The sequence below is a fragment of the Leptonychotes weddellii genome, chromosome 9 (genome assembly GCF_054177405.1).
Source record: "Leptonychotes weddellii isolate Sample4059 chromosome 9, ASM5417740v2, whole genome shotgun sequence".
Classification (NCBI taxonomy): Eukaryota; Metazoa; Chordata; class Mammalia; order Carnivora; family Phocidae; genus Leptonychotes; species Leptonychotes weddellii.
This window is the reverse complement of record NC_138377.1, coordinates 73,450,888-73,476,222: the sequence shown is the minus strand read 5'-3', so window position 1 is coordinate 73,476,222 and position 25,335 is coordinate 73,450,888. Positions and strand designations below refer to the sequence as shown.

General features: G+C 49.8%; 2 protein-coding genes across 2 annotated transcripts in view; both read right to left on the bottom strand.

Moving 5' to 3' along the window:
• Positions 1–786: 786 nt before the first annotated feature.
• Positions 787–12,220, bottom strand: IVD (isovaleryl-CoA dehydrogenase). The gene is made up of 12 exons (XM_006742468.3): positions 12,005–12,220; positions 10,636–10,725; positions 10,357–10,408; positions 8,258–8,427; positions 7,515–7,608; positions 7,164–7,300; positions 5,830–5,926; positions 4,216–4,309; positions 3,626–3,707; positions 2,972–3,076; positions 2,823–2,895; positions 787–2,212 (listed from the first exon to the last, which is right to left on the bottom strand). The coding sequence occupies exons 1-12, from the start codon at positions 12,155–12,157 to the stop codon at positions 2,079–2,081; spliced, it is 1,281 nt and encodes a 426-aa protein (XP_006742531.1). The 5' UTR covers positions 12,158–12,220; the 3' UTR covers positions 787–2,078.
• A 7,196-nt stretch (positions 12,221–19,416) lies between these two features.
• The window catches only part of KNSTRN (kinetochore localized astrin (SPAG5) binding protein), a 9,763-nt gene continuing 3,844 nt past the window's right edge, over positions 19,417–25,335 (bottom strand). Inside the window, exons 4-9 of the mRNA XM_006742466.3 lie at positions 25,192–25,239; positions 23,728–23,833; positions 23,404–23,497; positions 21,649–21,710; positions 20,836–20,910; positions 19,417–20,126 (exon numbers count right to left, since the gene is read on the bottom strand). Coding sequence (XP_006742529.1) covers positions 19,995–20,126; positions 20,836–20,910; positions 21,649–21,710; positions 23,404–23,497; positions 23,728–23,833; positions 25,192–25,239 — 517 coding nt within the window. The 3' untranslated portion in view covers positions 19,417–19,994. The remainder of the gene's footprint in view (positions 20,127–20,835; positions 20,911–21,648; positions 21,711–23,403; positions 23,498–23,727; positions 23,834–25,191; positions 25,240–25,335) is intronic.

Here is a 25,335-nt window from a genome sequence, read left to right as displayed (position 1 = left end):
AGACCACTATTTCGGCCCCATTCATGTCCAACAAAGCAGGGGGCAGGCCAGGGAAGTAAAGAGACAGTGCCACAAGCCCTGGGTTTCCCCCTGAGGATAGAACTGGGCTAACTCCACCTGTCTCAGGCATCAGGCTGGAAAAGCACTTGGCCGCAGGCCAGCACCAAAAGTCCGAAAGGCACCCCTGGGCCGAGAGACAAGAAAACCGGTTCTTTTAGGGAATTTAGATACGGTGGAACAACCCAAACCCATTCCACTCTTGACTGTGCAGGGGGGCTCCAGGCTGGCATTCTCATTTCTGCTGATCTAGATTCTAGCTCCAGTTCTGATCTTGGGAAAACCAAATTGTCTTTATCTTTTAAGATTTTATTTACTTGAGTGTGTGTGAGCAGGTGGAAGAGCAGAGAGGGAGGGAGGCAGAGGGGAAAGAATCTTGAGCAGACTCGTGCTGAGCGTGGAACCTGACGTGGGGCTTGATCCCATGACCCTGAGGTCATGACCTGAGCCGAAACCAAGAGTTGGAAGCTTAACCGATTGAACCACCCAGGCGCCCCTGTCTTAGTCTTTTAAAAACATGGGGATGGGGCGCCTGGGTGGCTCAGTTGGTTAAGCGACTGCCTTCGGCTCAGGTCATGATCCTGGAGTCCCTGGATCGAGTCCCGCATCGGGCTCCCTGCTCGGCAGGGAGTCTGCTTCTCCCTCTGACCCTCCTCCCTCTCATGCTCTCTGTCTCTCATTCTCTCTGTCTCAAATAAATAAACAAAATCTTTAAAAAAAAACAAAAACAAAAACATGGGGAGGGTGTCCAGAAATGTATAAGCTTCCTTCTAGCTCTCAGACTCTTATTTCTCTGGACTCCCTCCTTCCTTTAAAACCACTGGGAGATCTGGGGAAGGGAGGTTGAAACCTCTTCTGTCCTCAAGGCAGATGCCATCTCTTTGTCCCGCATCACCAATGAGTAGGCAGGAGGACAGGAGTAGGACCTGGACTAACTACTCCCCAAGGCATGGAGCTAGCGCCAGACAGGCAGCAGTAGCAAGTAGACTGCTTCACCCCCCAAAACACCAGTTTAGAAGCAGATGGGTTTGCTTCCTAATGCTTAATACAAAATGGCAGCAGCCGCGGGGCTGTTGTAACAAAACTAGCCATAGGGCACCCAGAGAAATGTACATAGGCAGCCTTGGCTGGAGTTGAGCTGCCAGCCAGGCCTGCTGCCCAGTCAGCTGAGGACTGTCATCCGGCCAGGACTAGATGGTGGCAGTGCAGAGCAGGGCTGAAGGGCTCAGAGGTGCTGCTGTGGAGGCTGGCGCCGAGCTGATCCCTCGCAAGCACACTGACCTCTGCGCCCCCCCGGTGCAGTCTGGGTGGCCCAGGTCTGAGATGCTCCACCCCAACACCATGGGGTTTCCGCCCTAAAGGACTGAAGCCCTCGGGGGACGGAGGGACTGCTGCTGAGCGGGTGCCTGCTCATAAGCTACTGGGAACTGATGCCTCTAGAAATCAGCAGAAACAAAGGCTAGGTTTGGGTTTTTTTTTTTCCCCCTAGAAAGAAGAGGCTGCCAGGTTCAAATACATGTAGAGGGGCAATGCGTCTGGTGTACTGGGCCCCCTGCCAGAGGCATAGCCCCCCTCCCCTCCAAAAAAAGAGGAGGCTGCCTGCCCGCCCCCAAGTGCTCACCCAGGGAAGTGGAGGGCTCGGACGTTAGAGAGTCACCAAAGCCTTCCCAGCAAGCCCCAGAAAAGCCAGTATGCTTCCTGCTGGGTCCATTTTAAGCCACAGAACACTTTTCAGGGAGGCCCTCCCCCCACCTCAACCCTCATTAATGTCAGGCAGCATCTTCAGACCAGAAGGTGTGACTAGAAATGGCACTCCCTCTCCCCCATGCCTGCCTGTAACTTGCGGCATCCGGGCAGGCTGGCCGGGCTCTGGGGCCCAGAGCACTTGTCAGCTGTGGTAGACACCTCACGCGGAGGCCAAGGGCTGATGCAAGTGCAGCTGAGCAGCAAGAGAGCTGCCGTATCTCTCTGTCCAAAGAAAGGCCTCTAGGTGCTGAGAAAGGGAGTGAAGGGTCTTGGGGTTAGTGGAAGTCGGCGTTGAAGGCTCTGCCGATGATCAGCCGCCTCACCTCACTGGTCCCAGCCCCAATCTCATACAGCTTGGCATCTCGCAGAAAGCGGCCCATGGGAAAGTCGTTGATATAGCCATTGGCACCTGCAGCCAGGGTTCGGGCCGAGAAGAAAAGACAACGGGAGGTGATGGGCAGTGAGGAAAGCAAACGGAGAGCCAAGTATGTAGAAACAGGCCAGGGGAGGAGAGCACTGATTAAAGAGAAGCAGCAAATGGTGGTGAGAGGGGAGGCTGTGGGGAACACCAGCGGGGACGAGGGGCCGGAAGGCCACCCAGAGAGCTGAGGCCACCAGGCAAAGATGGGGACCACCACTGGCCGACCTGCGGGGGCAGACAGGAAGACACTGCGCAGCAGTCACCGGGTGCCAGGCCCAGGGAGGGCACGTCATTTGCACAGGTCACGAAGCCAGTCGGTGGCAGGGCTAGGCTTCAAACCCAGGCCTTCTGGCCCAGCTCCGGGCTCTGCAGCGCTGTGCAGCACTGCAACGAGGCCGTCCCGCCCCCGAGGCGTCCCTCCCTCCCCACTTCCCAGGATTCACGGGGGGGCACTGCTGCAGGGACGGGCCCCTCGGGGCCTCTGGCAGTTTTCTCATTTGCTTTAACTTGTCTTCCTAGTGACTGGGGCAGAAGCCTAAAGGTGCCGGCTCAGCGGCAGTGAGCGGAAGCACTGCGGCTGGGAGTGGGGGCCACTCACCGAAGCACTGAATGCCGTCCAGGGCCACCTGTGTGGCGCACTCAGCTGAGTAAAGGATCACCCCCGCGCAGTCCTGTGGGAGGGGGCTCCGGGTCAGCAGGGCCCTGCCAGGGCCACGCAGGGAGGGAGTGCCCACAGCCGGCCCTTACCTTGGCAGTGCAGTGGCCCTGATCACAGGCCTTGGCGACATTGTAGACATACTGCCGACAGGCCATGAGGCGGGTGTACATGTCGGCCATTTTCCCCTGCATCAGCTGGGCACAAGGGGGGGTGGTCACAAGTCAACACGCTGGAGCCACGTTCCTCTCAGACACTCCCCCTAGTCACCCAAAGCAGGTCAGCGGTAGCCACCCGAGAGCCGGGCCCGGGGATGCCAGGGCACAGCGAGGAGACTGGACTTGCCTGGGTGACAGAGATGCCCAGAGAGCAGCCGCCGCACTGTGGAGCCCGCAAGCTGAGAGGGCCCTCCCCCGGCCACAACCCCCACGGACGTCCAGGGTGGCTTCACAGCAGGAAGCATGACCAGAAATGCTGCTCCCTTCCCTCGGGCCTGCCTACAACCTGCATGCTTCACCGTCCAGCCTTACAATGTCTAGTTCATTCATCTCGAGTAGGAAGTGAGCAGACACGAGAGCCACTTCCTGACAAGTTCCCAAAGCCAGGTGGCATGCCGAAGGAGCCTCCGATCCAAGCCTCCAGACTCATTTTGGTGGCAAAAGATAGGGAATGCCCCACTTGCTCATTTGTTAAAGATAATCTGCACCCAATGAAAACGTACATTTCAGCAAAAGCATTCCACTCACCTGGAAGTGGCCAATCTTCTGGCCAAAGGCTTCCCTTGTGTGTAGGTAGGGAATGGTGTGGTCGAGGACAGCCTGCATGAGCCTGCCAGAAAAGAGAAGGACACTGAGGAGGCGCCTCGCTGTACCCCCATTGCCAGTGGGGGTGGCAGAATGCCAACGTGGGAAGACTTGGGGGGAGACGGCTTGGCAGGACAAGGAGCTGGAGTCTCAGGCAGGAGAGGAGGAGCATGAGGACTCTGATCACCCCTGCTCAGTCACTGCACCGACTGCCCAGGACTTGTGCCTGTCTCCCTGACACCAGATGGAGGGGCAGGACCCCTGTGCAGACAGGCCTTAGAGCCTGGGTGTCCTGTTTCATCCTGAATAATTAAGCAGAATGGCACCTCAGGCCTCTTGTCTGTCATCTGATAATATTTCCTTTCATTGTGAAGAAAGCACATGTGGGAGGAGGAGGTTTGCTCATTTTGTCTCCAAGAAAGAAGGTACATCTTCCAGGAGGCAGTTCCCATTGGCCCCCACAAGGGGAAGGCTGTGATGTCACGATCTGCTAAGGAGGCCAAAAGCCCAGCTCCCCCGAGCCTCACACTCACCCAAGGGGCCCACCAGCCAGCACCAGCCGCTCCAGGTCCAGCCCACTCATCAGCACGTAGACGCCCTTACTTAGATGGCCCAGGATGTTGGCAGCTGCCGGGAAAAGTGCCAGTCAGGGGGGAGAGGGCTGTCCACAGCCTCCTCACTTTTATAAAAGCTGCTAGGTTTGCTTTTGTGGCTTTCACACAGGCCCTAAAACGTCACCTGACTTCTGACCTTCAACTAGGGTTCCAAGTGAGAGAAAAGGATGGAGCTTACTACTTCCACTTAGATGTAGAGCTTGCTATGGAGCTCCTGGGTGACTCAGTCAGTTAAGCCTTGGGATCAGGTTATGATCTCAGGGTCCTGGGATGGAGTCCTGCTTCGGGCTCCCTGCTCAGCGGGGAGTCTGCTTCTCCCTCTCCCTCCCCACTCCCCCACTCATGCGTGCTCTCTCTCAAATAAATAAATAAAATCTTAAAAAAAAAAAAAAGGAAGTAGAGCTTGCTAGAGGGCCTCCCCCCACAACCACCGCTCCGCCACACACACACACGCACACACACACACACACACACACACACACACCATTCATAAGACAAGACACAAAGGCCCCATCTTTAGACGTTCCCTTTCTCTTCCTCGACTGCTCTGGATGGGAAAAAAAAGCTAATTTGGTCTAGAAGCTATCCAACCCCTCCCTAGTTCTTTTTACCCATGCCCATAAAGGAGACTGAGAATTACTGTCCCCCGGGTTGAGTCTGCTCTCTGCTCCAATATCATCAGCCCCTAACCCTGACAAGAGTGGTATCTGGAATAGTCTTTGTCTAAGAGACAGGTCATTCAGTGCTAGAACCTGCTAAGCACCTCCCCACCCCGGAAGCCAGGGCACTGGATGGCCTTGGGAGGTGTGGGCAGGAAACCCAGGACAGGGTGGACCACTGACCCGCCTAATGACGGCACTTATTTCCTGCTGACGAAGAAGAATCCACACTGATCCCGCCTCCCTAGATGCTCCTTGTAACCAAAGCATACTGTTCTGGGTTCCTGGGTCAGGGGGGAGAGGGATGGTCTTTGGCCGAGGCACAGAGCAAACCCGGCTGGTCATCACACCTATGCCCTTGGTCTAATTAGCACGCGACGGGTATGCCGGCTCTCCCACTGTGGGTCACGTTTTTAGTTACACTTCAGGGGCAAACTGAATTCCCTTGTCTTCCCTGAGTCTGGCTTCCTTCAGTGTATCTGAATGGTTTTTTTAGCACCGTTAATGAGTCCCTCACCTGGCTGTTCAGGGGAATGCACAAACAAGGACGTCTGGAGGACAGGAGAGGGTGAGGGCACATCTCAGCCATCTACTCCAGGCACTGGCACACCCTGGGCACTGTGTATCAGTCACATAGGAAACAGCACCCTGTAGGGCAGCCACAGGCAGGCCCGCAGCTCTGGCCAGAAGGACAGCTACCCAGCAGCCCAAAGCCCACACGTATGGGCCCATGGACAAGCGCAATAGAGAGAGGCCCACCATCTAGACACATGGCCTCGGTAAGCTAATAATGGTGAGCTTCTCTTACTCAGAGATGGGCTTTCTCAGCTTATGATAGGGTCAGACAGGGGCTTGCCCATTCTCAGGGACTCACCAGGAACCTTGCAGTCTTCAAAGATTAGCTCACAGGTGTTAGAGCCCCTCATCCCCAGCTTGTCCAGCTTCTTGGAGGTGCTGAAGCCAGGCATCCCCTTTACGGGAAAAACGTGGCCCCGATTACAGACCAGTCACCAAGGCGGGGACTAGTAAAAGGCAGACCCTTGGGAAACGCCCACCCTCCCACCCAGTCCCTGAATTTGCATGCTACCCCTAGGACCCCCACTCTGTATGGCCGCCCCACTCCTAGAAGCTCCAGCCCTAACATCCCACCCTCCTCTGCTGCTAGGTGCGTTCCCCCCACTTCTCACGGGAGCAGTTCCTTCTCAATCAAACACCCAGTCCCTGAGCAGCCCCGGGCCTTTGCCGGCTTTGTTTCCTCTCCTCAGGGGAAAGCGCTTCCAAGACCCTCTCTCCAGGTAACTCAATTCCTTTGGCTCTGTTCCTCTGCCATCTGTACCTGAGTCCCACCCAGGACCAATTCAGCCACCTGCGTGCTCTGGCCTGGCTAACCAGATGCAGTATGCATTGCCAAGTGCCTGGCAGAGAGTGCGGACGCGCAGGCTAACGACAGTGGTGCCGCGTGACCGTGAGATTCCCAATGTCTGCCGGGCCCTTTGGACTACTCACTTTTCTTTCCTCCAGTCTTAGTCCCCTTTCTCCATGGAGGGTATTGCAAACCTCTATGACACTCAATTATTGGAATTCTCTCGCAGCTCCCCAACCCCTACGGTTCCCAGCGCTCACACCGCACAGTCATGAGGCAGATGGCTTCTCCACCGTCACCTGTAACCCAGCCCTCCCTTTCCCACGGCTCACTGTTGGGTTTGGCTCACTTACTCCCACACACCTCAATTTCTTCATTTTCCTTTCTCTCTACCAAATAATTTGCTCAGTTTTCTCCCATTCTTAAAAACAAACTCAAATGTCCCCCTTTTCATTCCAACTCCTGGTCCATCTCCCCCTTGCTTTGCTGCGGCCTTCATCCACTGCCCCCCCTCCGCCCCCGACCTTCCTGTTCACAGGGTGCTCTCCACAGCCACTCTCCCCAAGGCCACCAGGGACACCCTGGTTGTCAGATCCAGTTGCCTCCTTCCAGTCCTTATCTTCCTGGACCTCTCTGTGTGGCTTCACCATGCTCAGACCTGACTCATCCTTCTGGGGCTCCCAGTTTGGCCACCCTCCTTTCAGTCGGCTCTTCTACTCCGCCCTCACCTCGGGGAGCCTTGGCAGAGCACACACTGATTGTGTCTGCGACAAGCAGAAGAGAGCCATCTCTGGTACTGACTTCAGGAGACAAAAGCCTCCCGGCATGCACTGCCCTCCACTCACCTTTTCCACAATAAAGGCCGTGATGCCCCGAGAGGCTGGCACAGCAGCCGGATCTGTCTTGGCGTAGATAATAAGGATGTCAGCGTCAGGGCCATTGGTGATCCAGAACTTGTTCCCATTCAGGATGTAGTGATCACCTAAGGACAAGAAGTTGGCTGCTCAAGCCATGTTGGCCTGTCCCAACCAGTGAGTTCATGAACCTGCTGCTGGGCAGGAAGCTGCCCTGCTGGGACAGTTCTGGAAACCTGGCAGAGGCCACCTCCATTGACTGCTCCCTCACCCTGAGAAGGGCTGTCCCTCTGTCCATTTCAGTTCCCATTCCAGAAGCTCCCAAGGCAAGAGGAGCCTCACCTTTCTTTTCTGCTTTTAGCTTCATGGAGACAACATCAGAGCCAGCATTGGGCTCACTCATGGCCAGGGCTCCGATGTACTCACCACTGATCAGCTGCAAGGAAAACCACAAGGGCTGGTTATGACTTCAGTAGTCCTCTATGGGAGCTTACGGCATTGCTTCTCTCCTGTTCACATGACACCCCTTCAGACTTCTCTCAGACCAGGTATTGGTAAAGTCCTGGAAGAGAAGCCCACTATCTGTAAGACTAAAAATATCTCCCTTTCCCATTCCCTTTGCAAGGGAAGTGAGTCCTAGTCTTGCATTTCTTCAAATGCTCTGCAAATGATGTCCAGTGACCGACTTAGGAGTTCTGGTCCTATTTTTATTTTTGTTTTTTTATTATATATATATTTTAAATTTATTTATTGGACAGAGAGAGACACACTGAGAGAGGGAACACAAGCAGGGGGAGTGGGAGAGAGAGAAGCAGGCTTCCCGCAGAGCATGGAGCCGGATGTGGGGCTCGATCCCAGGACCCTGGGATCATGACCTGAGCCGAAGGCAGACGCTTAACAACTGAGCCACCCAGGCGCCCCTCTGGTCCTATTTTTAATTCTTTTGACTGAATTATTTTAAAAGCAAGTCCCTGACCCTTCCTATCCATATCTGGTTGAGGGCAGCATGCTGCAGAAAGCAAGTCTGACTGGCCCTTGCCAACCCAGGAGGGTGCCTCAGGGTCTCTCCCTCCCCATCTCCTTACCTTGGGGAGGTACTTTTCCTTCTGGGCCTCATTTCCATTGCGCACAATTTGGTTGAGGCAGAGGTTGGAGTGAGCACCGTAACTGAGCCCCACTGCTCCAGAAGCTCGGGATATCTCTTCCATCACCAGCACCTGTTCCAAGTAGCCCAGGCCGGAGCCACCATACTGAACTGGGAGTGGAGGCGGGGCAGCAGAGCGGAAAAGGCAGCCCAGATTACATTGGGACATTCACAGGAATGTTTACCGGCAGCAAAGAAATACCCTTGTAGCTCCTACTCCAAGTTACCCCCTAGGAAGGTCGAGAGGCTGACGCCGTGGGCCCTGCTTTACCAGCTCACAGAACTGGCTTTGTCTGCTGCCTCTGGTCAGCTGAGGTGTGGTTCAGAAAACAGGCAATGCAAACACCTGCGTTATCCCGGACAGACCTCTTAAGGAAGATAAGAGAGCCTGAGCACCCAAATGTTCAGAAAGCCACAGAAGTGCACAGGCAGATGAATAAATGAAGGGCGACCTGGAGTTAACCAAGAAACACAAAGAGGAAGGGTCAGAGCACTAAGAATAGACACCAAGCAAAGGAAGGTGAGATTTTCATAGTACAGGTGTTTGGACCTAACAAAGCATGGCTATCAAATCAACATGTTATTTGATACGACGTTATATGTCAATTACGTCTTTAAAAAGTTAAAAAAAAAAAAAAAGACTAGTAACGGGGGACAGGAGTGCCACAGATAGTGAATTTCAGAGCTCCTTACCAAAAAAATGTGGCTTTTCCTTGGCAACAGATCCAAAATCAAAGTGGCTGGATCATCTGGTACTACCACCTCCCACCCCCAGCCTTGCTCTTTGGCAAAACCCTGGTGAGACTCTGCACACGGGGGCATCTGGCTGGCTCAGTCGGCACAACATGCGACTCTTGATCTCGAGGTTAAGAGTTCGAGCCCCACGATGGGTAAAGAGATGATTTAAAAAAAAATAATAAAATCTTAAAACAAAATAAGGCTCTACACACGTTTACTCTGCCCAAGAAGTCAGGCTCATCTTAGGCTCTAGGGAAAGGTTAGCCCAACCCCTGCAACTCTAGGAAGGTAAGCCCACATGTGGGTGACACTGGAAACAGCCACCAGGACAACCAGGTGGAAACCAGAACTTACCAACCAGAACTGGCTTTCTTTAGGGGCTCATAAACCCCCAAGATGCAGTCTGGTTTGGGAGTTACCAATAGCGTTCCCCCTACCACTTTACATTAAGATGGTCTACATTTATAAGTCTTTCCATTTTATCATGACTCTGTAATCAGCTTAGATCCCAGAAACTGTCTCCCAAGTGGTGAGGGAAGACATAAGAACACCGTGTTCCACCTCTGTTCTAATACATGAATACAAGCTGAATCAATGTGGACTGTCCAGCCTTTGGCAGGTGAGGCCACAGGCTTATTTCTTTACTGGGCGCTGCAAGCCAGGCTGGGCCTCTCCTTCAGGGGCCAACATCCAAACCAAAGCCCACCAGCTCTGTGCCCTCTCCCCCTGGAAACGAGTAGTAAGACCCATAGAGGACAATGGGCAGGCCCAGGGTGAGCCTATTAAACACATCATCTGGCCACCTCACGTGGAGGCTCAGGCATCTCTCTTCCCCATACCACCCTCTGCTCTCAGATGAGCTCCAGGGCCAGCCGTGGGCAGAGGACATAGGCAGTCCCCACGGGAACATACCTGTCCTGAGTGGTCCTGCCTAGACGCTAATAGTAGGGCAGAACTTTGGGATTAGGGGAGATGGTAAGACTGAAGTGCAAGACAGCTGCATGATAACGGAGTTTTCTAAACTCCCCAAATCACCTGGGGGAGCTTATTAAACATGCAGAGTTCAAGAGTCTAAGTGATTCTCACCCAGTGAACCACACTGGCCTCATCCCTTTGCCTTCTGGATGTTACTGCTTAGTGTACTCTTCTCTGGGCTGATAGTCAGTGGGTGCTTTCTCGGGTCCAAGAGGAAGTCTTGGGTTTCTTTGAGCACGATCTTTCCCCTCCTTTCCTGTTTCTTTTGGAAACAGTGTTAAAGGGCATGCAAGAAAAGTTCGCATTAGGGAAGGAAACTATACTCACCAGGGGCGGTGATACCTAAGACCCCCAGGTTTCCCAGCTGCTTCCAAAACTCCTGCCAACAGAAAGCAGTGAGTGCAGTGAACTGTGAGAAGGCGGCCAGTCACAGGTGTCTGGCACTTCTGGCACAAGACCCAAATGCTTCACACAAAGAGGCTGCACTGTTAGGGAGGTTTTATTTACCAGGCAGCAGTACAATTCCCAACCCAGTCTAGCCCGGCCCCCAAACTGTCCCCTTGCCGCTCGCCCCCCCCCCCCCCCCCCATGGGCATCATGACTCACTCGAAGGTTCTTGAACTCATTGATATGATCAATCTCCTGGGCCTGGGGGGCTAGGTGCTCCTGAAGAAACTTAGCCATGGTCTGACGAAGCTAGAGGGAGAGAGGTGGACAGATGCCGCTGCAACAGTCCCTTACTGCCACTAAGAACAGCATCTCCACTACCGAGGACACCCCACCAAACGGCATTAGATTGAAACTTAAGAGGCCGTACCAGTTTATATACTTCCTCGGAGATGATCTTCCTCTCTTTTAAGGTCCTCAGCCTAGACAGCTTGAGTATTTTTAAAATGTCACTCCTGTACATAAAGTCATTCCATGGCTTTCATTGTACTTAGATCAGCTCCTTACTCAGGCCTATAAGGCCCTGTGTGAGCTGACTCCTACTGACTCTTCCAGCCTTCTCCAGTACCTTTCTCACTCCCACTCATTGTGCTCCAGCCATACCCTCTTCAGTTTCTGGCACATGCCAGGCTTTCTGATCTGAGACTGTGGTTACAAAGGATTACGCAAAGGATTAGAAACTCTTGGTGGACAAGTTTGAGAGCTAGGATTGAACCCTTTTTTTTTTTTTTTATTTATTCATGAGAGACAGAGAGAGAGAAAGAGGCAGAGGGAGAAGCAGGCTCCCAAGGAGCAGGGAGCCCGATGCGGGACTCGATCCCAGGACCCTGGGATCATGACCTGAGCCGAAGGCAGACGCCTAACCATCTGAGCCACCCAGGCGCCCTGAACCCTTTCTGTAGGAGGTGATTCAAAGCTCTGTCTACTGACTGCAAACCCAAATGGGTTTTGGACTTCCTGGAGGCTGGGGCACTTGCTTAACAGCCAGGAGAATCAGGTTCCTGGGGAACTCTGTGCCAGCATCCAAGTGAACAGTCTCCTTCCAGAAAGGCTCTGGTTCAGCTTCACCTGTAATGCCCTTTCATGTTACCGTTCAACTTTGTACTTGGACGCAATGGGCTGAAGAATTTATAGCAGGTTACACAGTGCACTTCAAAGCCCCCGAGGTGTGTATTCGAAAGATTCTCTGGTGATGATGATTAAGCCATAGTCTTAAGACAGTGTTCGGGTGTAAGCGGACCTCAGACAGACCGAGGGTCTTTTTGCCACATGCCGGTGGCCCTGCCAATCCTCCACCAAAACACCATCAGCCTCCCAGGAGCCTTCCTGTCTCCGACGCCTTATTTAACTCGGCAGCTAGGCTTTGCTGTTTCCACAGAGGGGAGGCTGAGGCTCGCGCCCGCCCCCCGCGCTCCCACTGCCGCCGCTCGGTGGGCGCCGGGCAGAGGAGCGTCTGGGCGACCTCCGAGCGGGGCGACGCGGCCTGGCCAGCAGGCCTTGGGACCCGGAAGGGGATGAGGCTCCCTACCTGCTTCTGCTCCTCGCTTAGCCCGTTGATTGCATCGTCCACGGGCAAGAGGGAGTGGGCCCGCTGGGACACGAGGCTGGAGAGCCGCGCCCGCGGCCCCCGCAGCCTCCAACTCGCCGCGCGCCGTCCCAGAAGCCAAGCGGCTGTCGCCATCTCTGCCTAGCACGGGGAGCGGGAGCCGGAGGGGCAGCTGCAGCGCCAGCTCCAGCGGCGACGACCCGCCCCCTGTGCTCCACCAATCCCAGGCTTCGCTGCCCCCACCCAATCGATGAGGGGGTGGGTCTCCAGCAGCCTATCACCCTCCGCGGTCGGCTGAAGGCCACGCTGCCCTTGGTCACCACGCGAGCCAATCAGCGGTGACGGCTTGACTCCCCGGGCACCCCCGCGATAGGGGCGGTGGGGCTGGACTCGCTTTGCGGGAGTCAGTCCTACGTGGAGACTTTATTAAGTGGGAGAGCGAGAAAGGCGTCTTCGGAATCGAGGAATGGTATCTCCCCTGCGTTAAAGTAGCAGCCTCTGACTACAGAAGTCTATCTCTGCGGGAGAGGAAGTGTTAAAACAGTCTGGGGAAAAAGATGCCCAGTGCTTGGAAATAAATTGTTTTTTTGTTTTGTTTTGTTTTTTTCTTTTAAAGATTTTATTTATTTGACAGAGACGAAGCGAGAGAAGGAACACAAGCAGGGGGAGTGGGAGAGGGAGAAGCAGGCTTCCCGCTGAGCAGGGAGCCCGATGCGGGGCTGGAGCCCAGGACGCTGGGATCACGACCCGAGCCGAAGGCAGACGCTTAACGACTGAGCCACCCAGGCGCCCCTGGAAATAAATTGTTAAAGCAAATCTGGGATATCTAAGATTGGGTAAGTGGCGCTGGCTCTGGTGTGCACACTGTTAGAAACCAGTAAAACTTGCTTTATCATGTAACAGGGTGTAGTGATTTTGGAGTTCTATGCGAAAGAGTTGCTGTCTTCCAAATTATTTAATGTACAAGAAGAACATCAGGACTTTTAAAAACAGGGTTGGGGGGTGGTGTGAAGATATAGAAAAGGGAAAGTAGTGTGTTACGAGTATTAAAAAGAAAGCCACCGACTGCCTTTGGCTCCTGTCATGATCCTGGAGTTGTGGGATCGAGTCCCACGTCGGGCTCCCTGCTCAGCAGGGAGTCTGCCTCTCTCTCTCTAACCCTCCCCCCTCTCATGCTATCTCATTCTCTCTCTCAAATAAATAAATAAAATTAAAGAAAGAAAGAAAGAAAGAAAGCAAGCCACCGAGCCATAGTGGAGCCACTTAAGGCTCGGAATCAGTAAACCAAGACTTAACTACCTAACTGTAGTTTTCACCGCCCCAGGAATGTAACCTCTAACCACTCGACATGGGAATTTCCTATCAGCACTGGGAAATTTATAGTACCCTCTTGTGTTCCCCTTAGGATAGACCTTACCTGAAACAATCCTTTGCCTATTTCCTTTTTCTATTCTTTTGCTACGTTTAAAAACCTTTCCTTTTCTGCACCTCGATGGAGCTCCTTTCTATTTGCTAGATGGGATGCTGCCAGAGTCATGAACTGTTTAATAAAGCCAATTAGATCTTTTAAAATGGACTCAGTTGAATTTTCTGTTTTTTAACCGGGAAAGAGGAGAGCCGATAAAATTAAGCCTCTATCTCCCTTCGCTATTTTCCTCTTCCTTCGCATTGGCCCACCATTTCATTTCAGGTGTTAAGTGCCCTGGGTCCGGGGATGAAGTGCTGCATGAAATGAAAATGAAAATGAAAATGGTACCACCAATATCACCCACAGCAAGGCTGTTAGGAGTGCTAAAAAGGAAGCCATAGGCCCAAGGTGGAGTCACTTGCCCCCAGGACAGCAAATCAAAACTTATTTGCAGTTTCAGTTTCTCCCAGAGTAGAATTTTAAACCAATCAATTTGGAATTTTCTGGTCAGCACCAATGAGGTAATCTGTCACATGGGTCCTCTCATTCCCCCCCACCCCCACCAAATAAGTAATCCATACCTTTCCCCCTGAAGAAAGATGACCTTGCCTGGAACAAACTTTTCTTTCGCTAGTGACTTCCTTGCCCCATCTTCCTTCCTACAAAAACCTTATATTTCCAGCAACTCCTTGCAGCTCCCCTCTACTTGCTAGGTGGGATGCTGCCTGATTCATGAATTGATTTAATAAAGCCAATTAGATCTTCAGGTTTACTCTGTTGAATTTTGTTTTTTAATGAGGAATAAAGGAGATAGCATACTTGGTGACAATGATTTCTGTTTCTTCTTAACAGCACCCCATTAGTCCAAGGTCTGAAACACAGCTAAGACAAAAGCCAGGCTTTGTGAGCTTGTCCAGACTGAAATGCTGTCACCCCACATATGATGAGTCTCCCCTAAGTGGAGAACAGGTTTCCCCTCCAAACCCCAAATAAAGGTTCTCCTTCTAGACCCCAAGCAGGGTCTTGGCCCCTACCTCACCCTGTTTTCGAGGGCCACAGCTCAACCAAAGGGGTAGAATGTCTCTCCCCAAGACTTCAGGCCACCAACACAGTGAGAGCCAAGATCCCAAACTCCAAGGAGGTAGTTAATAGTGTCCTCAGCTACTTTGAAAGTCAAAACAAAGACTGAAAACAGATTTGCCCACAGGCAAGTCATTGGTGACCTTAGTAAAAATTATTTTGGTAGAGTAATGAGAAAAAAGGCCAGATTAGCCATAGGTAAAATAAAATCATTTGAAAATATTTTGAATGGAAACATAATGCAAATATGACAAAGGAAAACCAGTGGGATGCAGCTATCTAGCCCTTAGAGATGTTAAAACGAAACAATAGATCCTGAATGGAGTCACTTTTTTTTTTTTTTAAAGATATTATTTATTTGACAGAGACACAGTGAGAGAGGGAACACAAGCAAGGGGAGAGGGAGAGGGAGAAGCAGGCTTCCCGCAGAGCAGCGAGCCCTTTGTGGGGCTTGATGTGGGGCTTGATGTGGGGCTTGATGTGGGGCTTGATCCCAGGACTCTGGGACAATGACCTGAGCCGAAGGCAGATGCTTAACGACTGAGCCACCCAGGTGCCCCCTAAATGGAGTCACTTTTGCTAAGCCCCTTAATAGAGGGAAATTTATAGTTTTAAGGCATATACTGGAAAAGAGAAAAACTAAAATGAAATTATTCCTATTTTAAGAAAGCAGAAAAAGAACAGTAAATTAAAATCCCAAATATAGAGGGAAATGAATATGAATAGAAATTATGAACTAGAGAAGTACAACAGAGAAAAATCAACATAAAATTGATAAGCCACTAACAAGACTGATCAAAAAAAAAAAGAAATTGCAAACTGCTCATACCAAGAATGAAAAAGAAGTCAGCCTTCAGGTCCTATAGATAGAAAAAAGACGAGGGTATTTTGAGCAATTTATGCCAATACATTTTACACTGATGAGATGGGCAAATCCATTTATATAAAGTTCAAGAAAAGACAATACCCATAGATGGTGATTTTCTGTCAGAATGGAGGGGGGCAGTAATTTACTGACATGTACATTTAAGGTTAGTATACTTCGTGACGCCTCAATACATTTTCTTCAAAAAGTAAAATATACATAACAATTTGCCATTTTAACCATATTTAAGCGTACAACTCGGTGGCTTAAGTATATGCACAGTGCTGTGGCATTATCATCGCCACTATCCATTTTCAGAATTTTGTCATCATGCCAAACAAACTGTGTACCCATCAAACCGTAATTCCCCTGCCCTTGCCCCTCCCAGCCCCTGGTAACCTCTATTCTACATTCTGTCTCTGTGAAGGAGAGTACCTCAGGTACTCAGGTACTTAGGTACTCAGGTCCTTTAGGTATCTCATATGACTGTTTTTGTCTTTAAGCCAGATTGAAAGCGGAAGAGGACAGACAGTGCAAACTCAGAAATTTGACTGTGGGAGCGCCTGGCTGGCTCAGTCAGTGGAGCATGTGACCTTGATCTGGGCAGTGTGAGTTTGAGCCCCACGCTGGGTGTAGAGATTACTTAAAAATAAAATCTTAAAAAACAACGACAACAACAAAAGAGGGGCGCCTGGGTGGCTCAGTTGGTTAAGCATCTGACTCTTGATTTTCACTCAGGTCATGATCTCAGGGTCGTGGGATTGTGTCCTGCCTTGGGCTCTGAGGGGAGGGGAGTCTGCTGGAGATTCTCACTCTCCCTCTGCCCCCCAGCCCCCCTCAAATAAATCTTTAAAAAAGTCATCTTTTGAGCTTTTATAAGACATAAAAAAGGGTAACACCATAAAAACTGTTCATTCTTGGGGCGCCTGGGTGGCTCAGCCAGTTAAGCGACTGCCTTCAGATCAGGTCGTGATCCTGGGGTCCTGGTATGGAACCCCAAGTTGGCTCCCTGCTCAATGGGGAGTCTGTTTCTCCCTCTTGCTCTGACCGTCCCCCCCTCCCCTGCCCGTGCTCTCATGCTCTCTCTCTCTAATGAATAAATAAAAAATCTTTAGGGCGCCTGGGTGGCTCAGGGGTTAAGCGACTGCCTTCGGCGCAGGCCATGATCCCGGAGTCCTGGGATCGAGCCCCACATTGGGCTCCTGGCTCAGTGGGGAGCCTGCTTCTCCCTCTGACCCTCTCCCCTCTCATGCTGTTTCTCTCTCTCTCGCTCTCTAATAAAAAAAATCGTTAAAAAACAAACAAACCTGTTCATTTTCCGGAGCACTTTCTTCCTTGTGAAGAGCATGTTTCCCCAGACAGCTGTCCTAACTTGGGCCCTAATAAAACTCCTTACTTTTTTTAGCGGAGACGGTGTGGGGTGGTGGAGGCACAGATGGGGAAGGAGAGGGACAAGCAGATTACGCTGAGCACGCAGCCCAAGGCAAAACTTGATCCCACAACCCTGAGATCATGACCTTAGCTGGCAGCTTAATCTGCTGAGCCACCCAGGCGCCCCTCCTTTTAGCGATTCTAAAAAGATTGTTCATTTTGTGTGGACAATTTCACTAGCGAATAATTGTAGTTATTTAAAAATGAAATAAAAATATTTTTTCAAATACCTACTAAGTTGTTGGATCTGATCACTTAAAATAGAACCATTGATACTTCTTTGGGTGTCATAAATATTACTAGGACATTAACTAGGGGCATCATGAACTGAGAGTTTGGAAACCTCTGGCCTAGATGATAAAAATCCACACTTCTTAGCCTGGCATTCAAGGATCAAGACTTTTTTTTTTTTTTAAAGATTTTATTTATTTATTTGACAGAGAGAGAGACAGCTAGAGAGGGAACACAAGCAGGGGGAGTGGGAGAGGGAGAAGCAGGCTTCCCGCTGAGCAGGGAGCCCGATGCGGGGCTCGATCCCAGGACCCCGGGATCATGACCTGAGCCGAAGGCAGACGCTTAATGACTGAGCCAACCAGGCGCCCCAAAGGATCAAGACTTCTAACACCAAGTACCTCCTGCCCCATTCTTCCCTGGCTCAAATCTTTCTCCAATATTTGCTTGTTGTTTGATCTTGGGTAAATCAACCTAACTAACATCTCTGAGCGTTATTTCCACAGCTGTAAAAAGAGGTAATAGTGCTTACCTTGAGATGGTAATGAGGATTACCTGAGAAGTGCAGCAAGGAGTTATGTGTATCTGGCAGAGTACAAGTGCTCAATTAAGTGTCAGACATAATCCCCTCACCTTGAATCTCTGAACAAGCCCAGTTCCCCAACTCACTTCCCCAAGACTCATCTCAGCTCTCTATTCTTTCCTTCAGCATTTCATGATTTTATTTTCTCCCTGGAGCTTCCAGTAGCACCCCCGCCTTCTTGGGTTTATCATTTGCTAGAGCAGTTCACAGACTCAGAGAAACCTTTTATTTATTAGGTGATCAGTTTACCGCACAGGCTGTAACTCGGGAAGAGCCCGGCGGAAGAGATGCAGAGGGCAAGGTGTGGGGAAAGGAAGTGGGGCTACCGTGACCTGAGCTTGCTCCTCTCCCCAAACCTCCACATGCTCACCGACCTGCAAGGTCCTCCACTTTCCAGCTAGCCTCTCCAACTGTTACTCTTCCTTCAGTCTCCAGTCTACGTCCTTCATCAAGCCCTCCGCAACCAAAGTAGCCCATAGTGAACTACTAGAGCACACAGCTATGCCGCACAGCTCACAGTTAGTAAGGTGTTGCTGTTGGCGATTTCACTTATATGTCACCTGCACGTGTAAGTTTTACTGAAGAGATTGCAAGCATCTTTGAGGTTAAGAATGCCATGCTACATTAAAGTTTCCTAGAGCATCTGGCGAAGTGGAGGGCACAGGTCACTATTTGCTGAGTTTCTCTAACATGGGTTCGTCCAGCCTCCAGAACAGATGAAGCGCCCACAACACCTCCACACGTACAAAAGGCAGATGGAGCAACAGAGGTCGGAGGAATCAAGAGAAAAGGCAGAGGGGCACCAGTGCCGGCTGGTGCTACAGAGAACCGTGAGGGGAAGGCCCCTCGGGAGCCCAGGCCACCAGCCACCAGGGTTTCGGCACTGGGCGAGAGGAGTCACAGGCATTGAGAGTTACATTCCCAGGTGTTAACTAGGGAGGCCTGACTAGGAGGTGAGGATCCCACAGCTGAGTTCTCCCCCTCTCCTGCCAAGAAGGAAGGAGAACTTTTTTTTTGGGGGGGGGGGCAGAAATGCCAATTACAAATTCATTTGGGTAAATAATCTTTTAAAGTATAAACATGCTGAAAATGGGTAGAAGAAAATATTCAGCTCTTCTCACGGGTGAGAGTTATGTAACTGGGTTTACCCCCTCCTAATTTTTGGGACATAACCAACTGTGTGAATATCTGTGTGGAAGGCAAAGAAACAGCCCTGAAAGTTAGGGTGGGGGTGTTCCTTGGCCTGACTGGGTGGTATCAAGAGGGGAGGGGGGAGGTTGGTGAAGAAATTGGGAGATGCAGAAAAACATGGAAGAGAGCCAGAGCCAAAGCCTGCCTAGATCAACTAAGAAATGAAATAGAGCTGTGCCTTTGGTAAACCCGGGGGGAAGCCTACCACGGACCTCGGCTACCTAGGGAGCCACGGGGCCAGGCCTAGGATTGGCTGTGCAAAGAGCAGTAGATAAGCAGGCTCAGGAATATAGGCAGGGCACAGGCAGCTAGTGACACACAGCTGGGGGATGGAGTCAGGCACCCACCGCCACAAACAGGGGACACCCTCAGAAGACCAGCTACCGCTCCTGGAACACAGCAGGGCTGGTCACAGAGCACTGACGTGGAAGACAAATATTCTGGGTTACATTGGAGTCTTGAACTTGTTCACTGGATTAGGTCAAGAGTATTCGGTGGACATACTTCAGTTAAAAGGTTTCTTTTCATTTCTCAGTGTTATAGCCTGGATAGTCACAGAAATATTTATTTTAAAAGTAGCACTTAGTAAAAAATAAAAGAAGTGATTTAGACTAAAAGCTCCAAGGTGTATTATTTCAGGTAGGTGTTATTGCTATCTATACCCTCACCCCATTTATTAAGCCATTTCAATAACTTCACGTTCATTAACTTACAATGAGGTCTAGAGCCCAACCAGGATGAGACAGAATGTGTTCCAAGTTAGAAAGGGATAGGATCACTTCCCACTGATGTCTCCCATGGAACCTCTGCACTCCAACTGCACAATTAAGGTTTTCTTCCTACACATCTGAATGTGACCTTTGGGATCCTCTGGCTGTGGCTGGTTTGGTCTCCTGATTCTAATGGCCTGCTGCTTTGTTGCCTAGCAGGTCGATCCAAGCTTTCGCACCTCCCCCCCTTGTCGGCCTCGATTATGTGTGTGTGAGGTTCGGGGGAACCCACCAGTCTGAGGGTGGCGTTCGCTTGCCTGAAGGAGGAAGCGCCATTCTAGCATAGACTGTCCTTAATCCTACTGCAGCAAATGTCTCCATTCTGGGGATGGTGAGTCCTAGAAGGTCATGGCCAAGAAGCAGATGTCCTGAGTGGCTTCCCCTGTGGGAGCCATCTGGTCACTTGCTTTTTATCACATTTCTAATAGCTGCTCCATTTCCTCCAGGGCTGCTGTAAAATCATTTACTTGACTGTTACATAAAGTCTGCTGTTCTAGGAACCGGGCCCTCTCTTCTTCTTTCATCTTCAACTTGACTTTTAAGGCCTGCGTGGAAAGACATTCAAAAAGAAAGAAACGAACACGTACAATGTGATTCACATGTAACGCAATACCATCTCAGGACATTATGCTTCTCTTCCCTTGAGGAAGACCACTGGAATACTGACACGTGATTTTTTATCTTAGATCCGTGTATCTGTGCTGGTTTTAGGAATGGTCTCTCTCTACTACAGACTCTTATCTCTAAACTGGAGCCTTGAAATCCTCTAGGATTCAGTGTACTGTCCCCTGATTCTTCCAAGCAATCCGAAGCAGTCCAGACTCAAGAATCCGGGTTTCTTATTACAGTTTCCTTGAGATATCAAGTTTCCAAAGCATAGCTGTCACACCTCTTACATTGAGCAACCTAGTGTTTTGCGCATTGCCTCAAGCCCTGTAGATGTGAACACTTCTGAGTCTTTGGAATAGAACATCAGTTGAAAAAAAATGGTGAAATCAAGTGGTCTTGCAATTTAGTGAATAGTAATGCATCAATGTTGGTTTTTTAATTTTGACAAATATACTATGATAATCTATGATGTTCATATTAAGGGCACTAAATTCCCTGTATTTATCTTTGCAACTTTCCTATAAATCTATTATTACAAAGCAGTTTATTAAAAAGAAATAAATTGATAAATAAGAAAGAGTCCTCCAGAGCCCCACCCACTGTGGCAGGAAATGGTAATCCTGCTGCATGGTGCCTGCCTCTCACCTGTAACTCCTCCATCTGCTTTTTGGCCGTTTCGTTAAAGAACTTCAGCTCATCTTGCAAAGTTTCTAACAGCAACTAAGAGGAAAGTACAATGTAGTAACAAATCTTTACTAATATGTGAAAACTTTCTTCATATAAACTAATCTCTTCATATAAAATGAAAGTTGATTAGTTGATTGCTAACAACCCTTCCGTTCATTCAGGCATTTACTGAGCATCCCCCATGGGCCAGGCCCTCTCCTGGGCACCCCTGGAGGAACATAGTCCACAGGATGGACAGATCACCCCACTTCCATGTGCTCTACGTTACACTGGCAATGTGGACAAAACAGAGAAGCCATCAAAGAGGTGACTACTAGCCTGGGGGTGGAGGAAGGCTTCCACAGCTAGCATTCTAGGATTCAAAGATGACAACTGATCTTTCCGGGGAAGAGGGTATAGAAGCTCAAAGACTTAATCCCAAACAACTACCTTCCTACTTTGGGGAGGGAACCAAAGAGAAGCCAAATTTAATTCAGGCTGGACCTTTCTTTCATACAGTTCTCGGTAAACAGACAAGGGGAGAAATATGGTCAAGCGGAGAATAGAGAAACCAGAAAGTTCTCTATACAGGTCCATTGTAACATGTGCCTTAAAGTAGCATATTTTCAACTCCGACTCACTCACATCTGTAAGCACAAAGTTGCCTTCCAAGTAAAATATGCTAATTTGAGTACACATCCACTGTTCCCTTCCACTACCATGGAAAACAAAGGCGGCTTCCTGGGGTTTGCTGAGCACTTGGCCCTCACCCACTCACACCCATGCCCTCACCATAGAGTCCGTGTGATCTGCGGCAGATTCCCGCTGTGATGCCAGGGTCTCACTGCCTAAAACTGACACAAATGACAAAGTCAGCCTTGCTTAGGGAACTGCACCTAAAACAAAAACTAAAAACCCCTCCACAGACAGGAATATTCATGAGGGAAACTTCTCGAAGAGCCTGGTCCCTGAGTTTCTCCTGAGTTTTCACCTTGGCAGGGCCACCCACACCTAGCCTCAGAGCTTTATTTTACCTCCCTCCTCTCTAGCTTTAGATATGGTTAAAAGTTCATTCTGCTTTCTCTTCAGCTTAGCAGAAAATTTGTCCAAAGGAAATGTATCGGTTGGATTTTTTTGTTTTGTTTATAATACAAAAAGTTATTTTTATTTGAAAAAAAATTTTTTAAAGATTGTTTATTTTATTTTATTTTTTTAAGATTTTATTTCTTTATTTGACAGAGAGACACAGCAAGAGAGGGAACATAAGCAGGGGGAATGGGAGAGGGAGAAGCAGGCTTCCTGTGGAGCAGGGAGCCCAATGTGGGGCTCGATCCCAGCACCCTGGGATCATAACCTGAGCCGAAGGCAGACGCTTAACGACTGAGCCACCCAGGCGCCCAAGATTTGTTTATTTTAGAGAGGAGAGAGAGCACGCGTGAGTGTGGAGTGAGGTGAGGGGCAGGGGGAGAGGGAGAGAGAGAGAATCTCAAGCCAACTCCCCACTGAGTGCAGAGCCTGACAGAGGGCTGGATCCCATGACCGTGAGATCATGACCTGAGCCAAAATCAAGAGTCTGATGCTTAACTGACTGAACCACCCAGGTGCCCCACAAAAAACTATTTTTTAAAGCTTTTTGGGCTTAAAAGTTATTATTTTTGGTAAAAGTAGTACATGTGCATTATAAATTAAAATCATACAAAAACATATATGGTGACTATAAAGAATATATCCTAAAATGCACAGGTTAATCAGCAGCATTCAGAGTCAGTGTTCCTGAATTCAAAGAAGCCTGGGCCCCTTCACTGGGTATTCTCAGGCTCCTCAACTCAGTCTGAAGCTCTTATACAGTCTTTGGGCAATACCTTCTTCTACTCCCCTCCTTGCTACAGACTCTGCTCTCTAGGGACAGGGTCAGAACAGAAATCACATTTAACCATTGAGATTCTGCTGATGAGCCGGGTTTAGGAGCCCTTGAAACAGTATCACCTCGGTCTTTTCCCACCTGGGAAAGTTACTGTGTTTGTTATCTGCCTTAAAAGAAATAAAATACTTCTGGTCTATTTGCAAGGTCATAATTGTTGGTACCAAATGAATGGCATAAAAGTGTTCAGATAGGAGATAATCCTCTCTCCACAACCATCTGAAATTCTGTTGGTTAAAGTCAACACCACAAGGGAACACAGAAAAGCTCCTCCAGGGCACCTGGCTGGCTCAGTCTGTAGAGCATGTGACTCTTGATCTCGGGGTTGTGAGTTCGAGCCCCATGTTGGGTGTAGAGATTACTTAAAAATAAAAAAATCTTGAAAAAGAAAGGAAGGAAGGGAGGGAGGGAGGGAGGGAGAGAGAGAGAGAGAGAGAGAGAGAGAGAAAGAAAGAAAGAAAGAAAGAAAGAAAGGATCCGCCCAATCTTTATTGCTTTGCTAAGCAACCCCACACTGAATGGGCTGGCTGATGCTATGCTGGACTCTTGACACACAGTCCACAATCCCCCCCACGAAGGGGCATGTGCACTGACTCCTCTGAAGGCAACCATGTACTGTCTCTTACCTGGGTTGAGGCCCTTGCTCTCCAAAACTGCCAAGCAGTTGTCTTGGAACTTCTCCAGCAGCTCCACCTTTTGGGTCAGGTCCTTCAGTTCTCCCTATGGAGGTGCCATGACACAGATCAGGCCCGTTCCCCTGTGTGTATGTGGCGGGGGCGGGGGGTCTCTCTCGTCCCTGCTCTAATGGTACCACAAGCATAAGCCTGACGTCTTCTCTTCCTCGCCTCAGGCCCCCGGGCATTACAAGCTTCTCCTCCCCCAGGGACCATCCCTTAGGAGTCCACACATTGCCTAGTGCAGTGACGACAGAGGTCTGGTGGGTCTCCTACCTGAGTTTCAGTCAACTTCTGGTGCAGCTGCTTGTTGATGGCCTCTAAGAGCTGGTTCTTATCCTTGAGCTCTTCCTCTGATTTCTGCTTACTCAGCGGTTTGTAACTGTAATGATAATTGGTGCTCAGCTGAAGAGGTGGAGGTGTTAAGAAAATGGGCTATAGAGTCATATGAGCAGGGGTTCAAATCTTGGGGTCATTACATAGTGGTATATGATGCTCAGTAAGTTACATAACCTCTTTGGGGCTTTGTTTCCTCATTTCTAGAATTAGGATAATACCCACATCTCATAATATAATTATTGTGAAAAATAAAGGGAGAGAATACATGTAGAATTCTTGGCACAGCTACTGACACATAGTAAATACTTAATAATAGCCATTATCATCACTTCTTTTCAGTGGCCTCAGAGTCCTTCTTGAATAGTATTTTATCTTCAGAACTTTTTTTTTTAAGATTTTATTTATTTATTTGACAGAGAGAGAGACAGCGAGAGAGGGAACACAAGCAGGGGGAGTGGGAGAGGGAGGAGCAGGCTTCCTGCAGAGCAGGGAGCCCGATGCGGGGCTCGATCCCAGGACCCTGGGATCGTGACCTGAGCCAAAGGCAGATGCTTAATGACTGAGCCACCCAGGTGCCCCAGAACTTTTTTTTTTTAATTTTTATTTTTTAAGTCATCTCTACACCCAAAGTGGGTCTCGAACTTGCAGCCCCGAGATTAAGAGCTGCATGCTTGGGGCGTCTGGGTGGCTCACTCAGTTAAGTGTCTGACTCCTGATTTCCGCTCAGAGTCATGAGATCAAGCCCCACGTTGGGGTTCCACACTCAGTGGGGAATCTGCTTGAGTCTCTCTCCCTCTCCTTGTGCCCCTCCCCAGCTTGCACACACTCTCTCTAAAATAAATAAATAAATTAAAAAAAAAAAAAGAGTTGCATGCTCCACCAACTGGGCCAGCCAGGGCCCCTATCTTCAGAACTTCTAACACATGCCCAAATAATAGACTTGGAATTAGGACCTATTTCTATAAACTTTCCAGTTTGTATTATTTCTGTCTTCAGAAGCAAAACATCCAAGCCAGCCTCAAACAGAGAGATGGATCCTTCCCCAGGATTTCTACCACCACCATCTCGAAGTCATTAACCACACACAGTGCCTCCTATCCTGAAGGCTCACCCTCCTATCGATGGGCTATAGCTGGGTTTGATTTCCAATCAGCAGTGGGCCTGGCATGGAGCCCAGAAAGCTCTTGTCTGGTTCTCAAGATGGGAGCATCGCAGATCCTTGCCCTGCCAGTGGTTCTCAAACCAGGCTGTGCCTCACCCCTGGAAATTCCACTCAGATTTCTGGGGTGGCACCCAGGCTGTCAGACACTAAACAAACCCACGAGTGATTCTGAGGCACAACCAGGACTGAGATCCACCACCTTAAAATGGTGGCCAACTTTCGCTTACCCTGATGCTCACCTCTTTCTGATGTTCTTCCTCATGCCAGTATCTGCAGCTTTTACCTGCCTAGAGAAGCAAAAACAAAGAAATCAGGATGTTCGCTCGTCTTATTGTGGTGATCATTTTGCACTATATACACATAGCTAAGCATTATGTTGTACA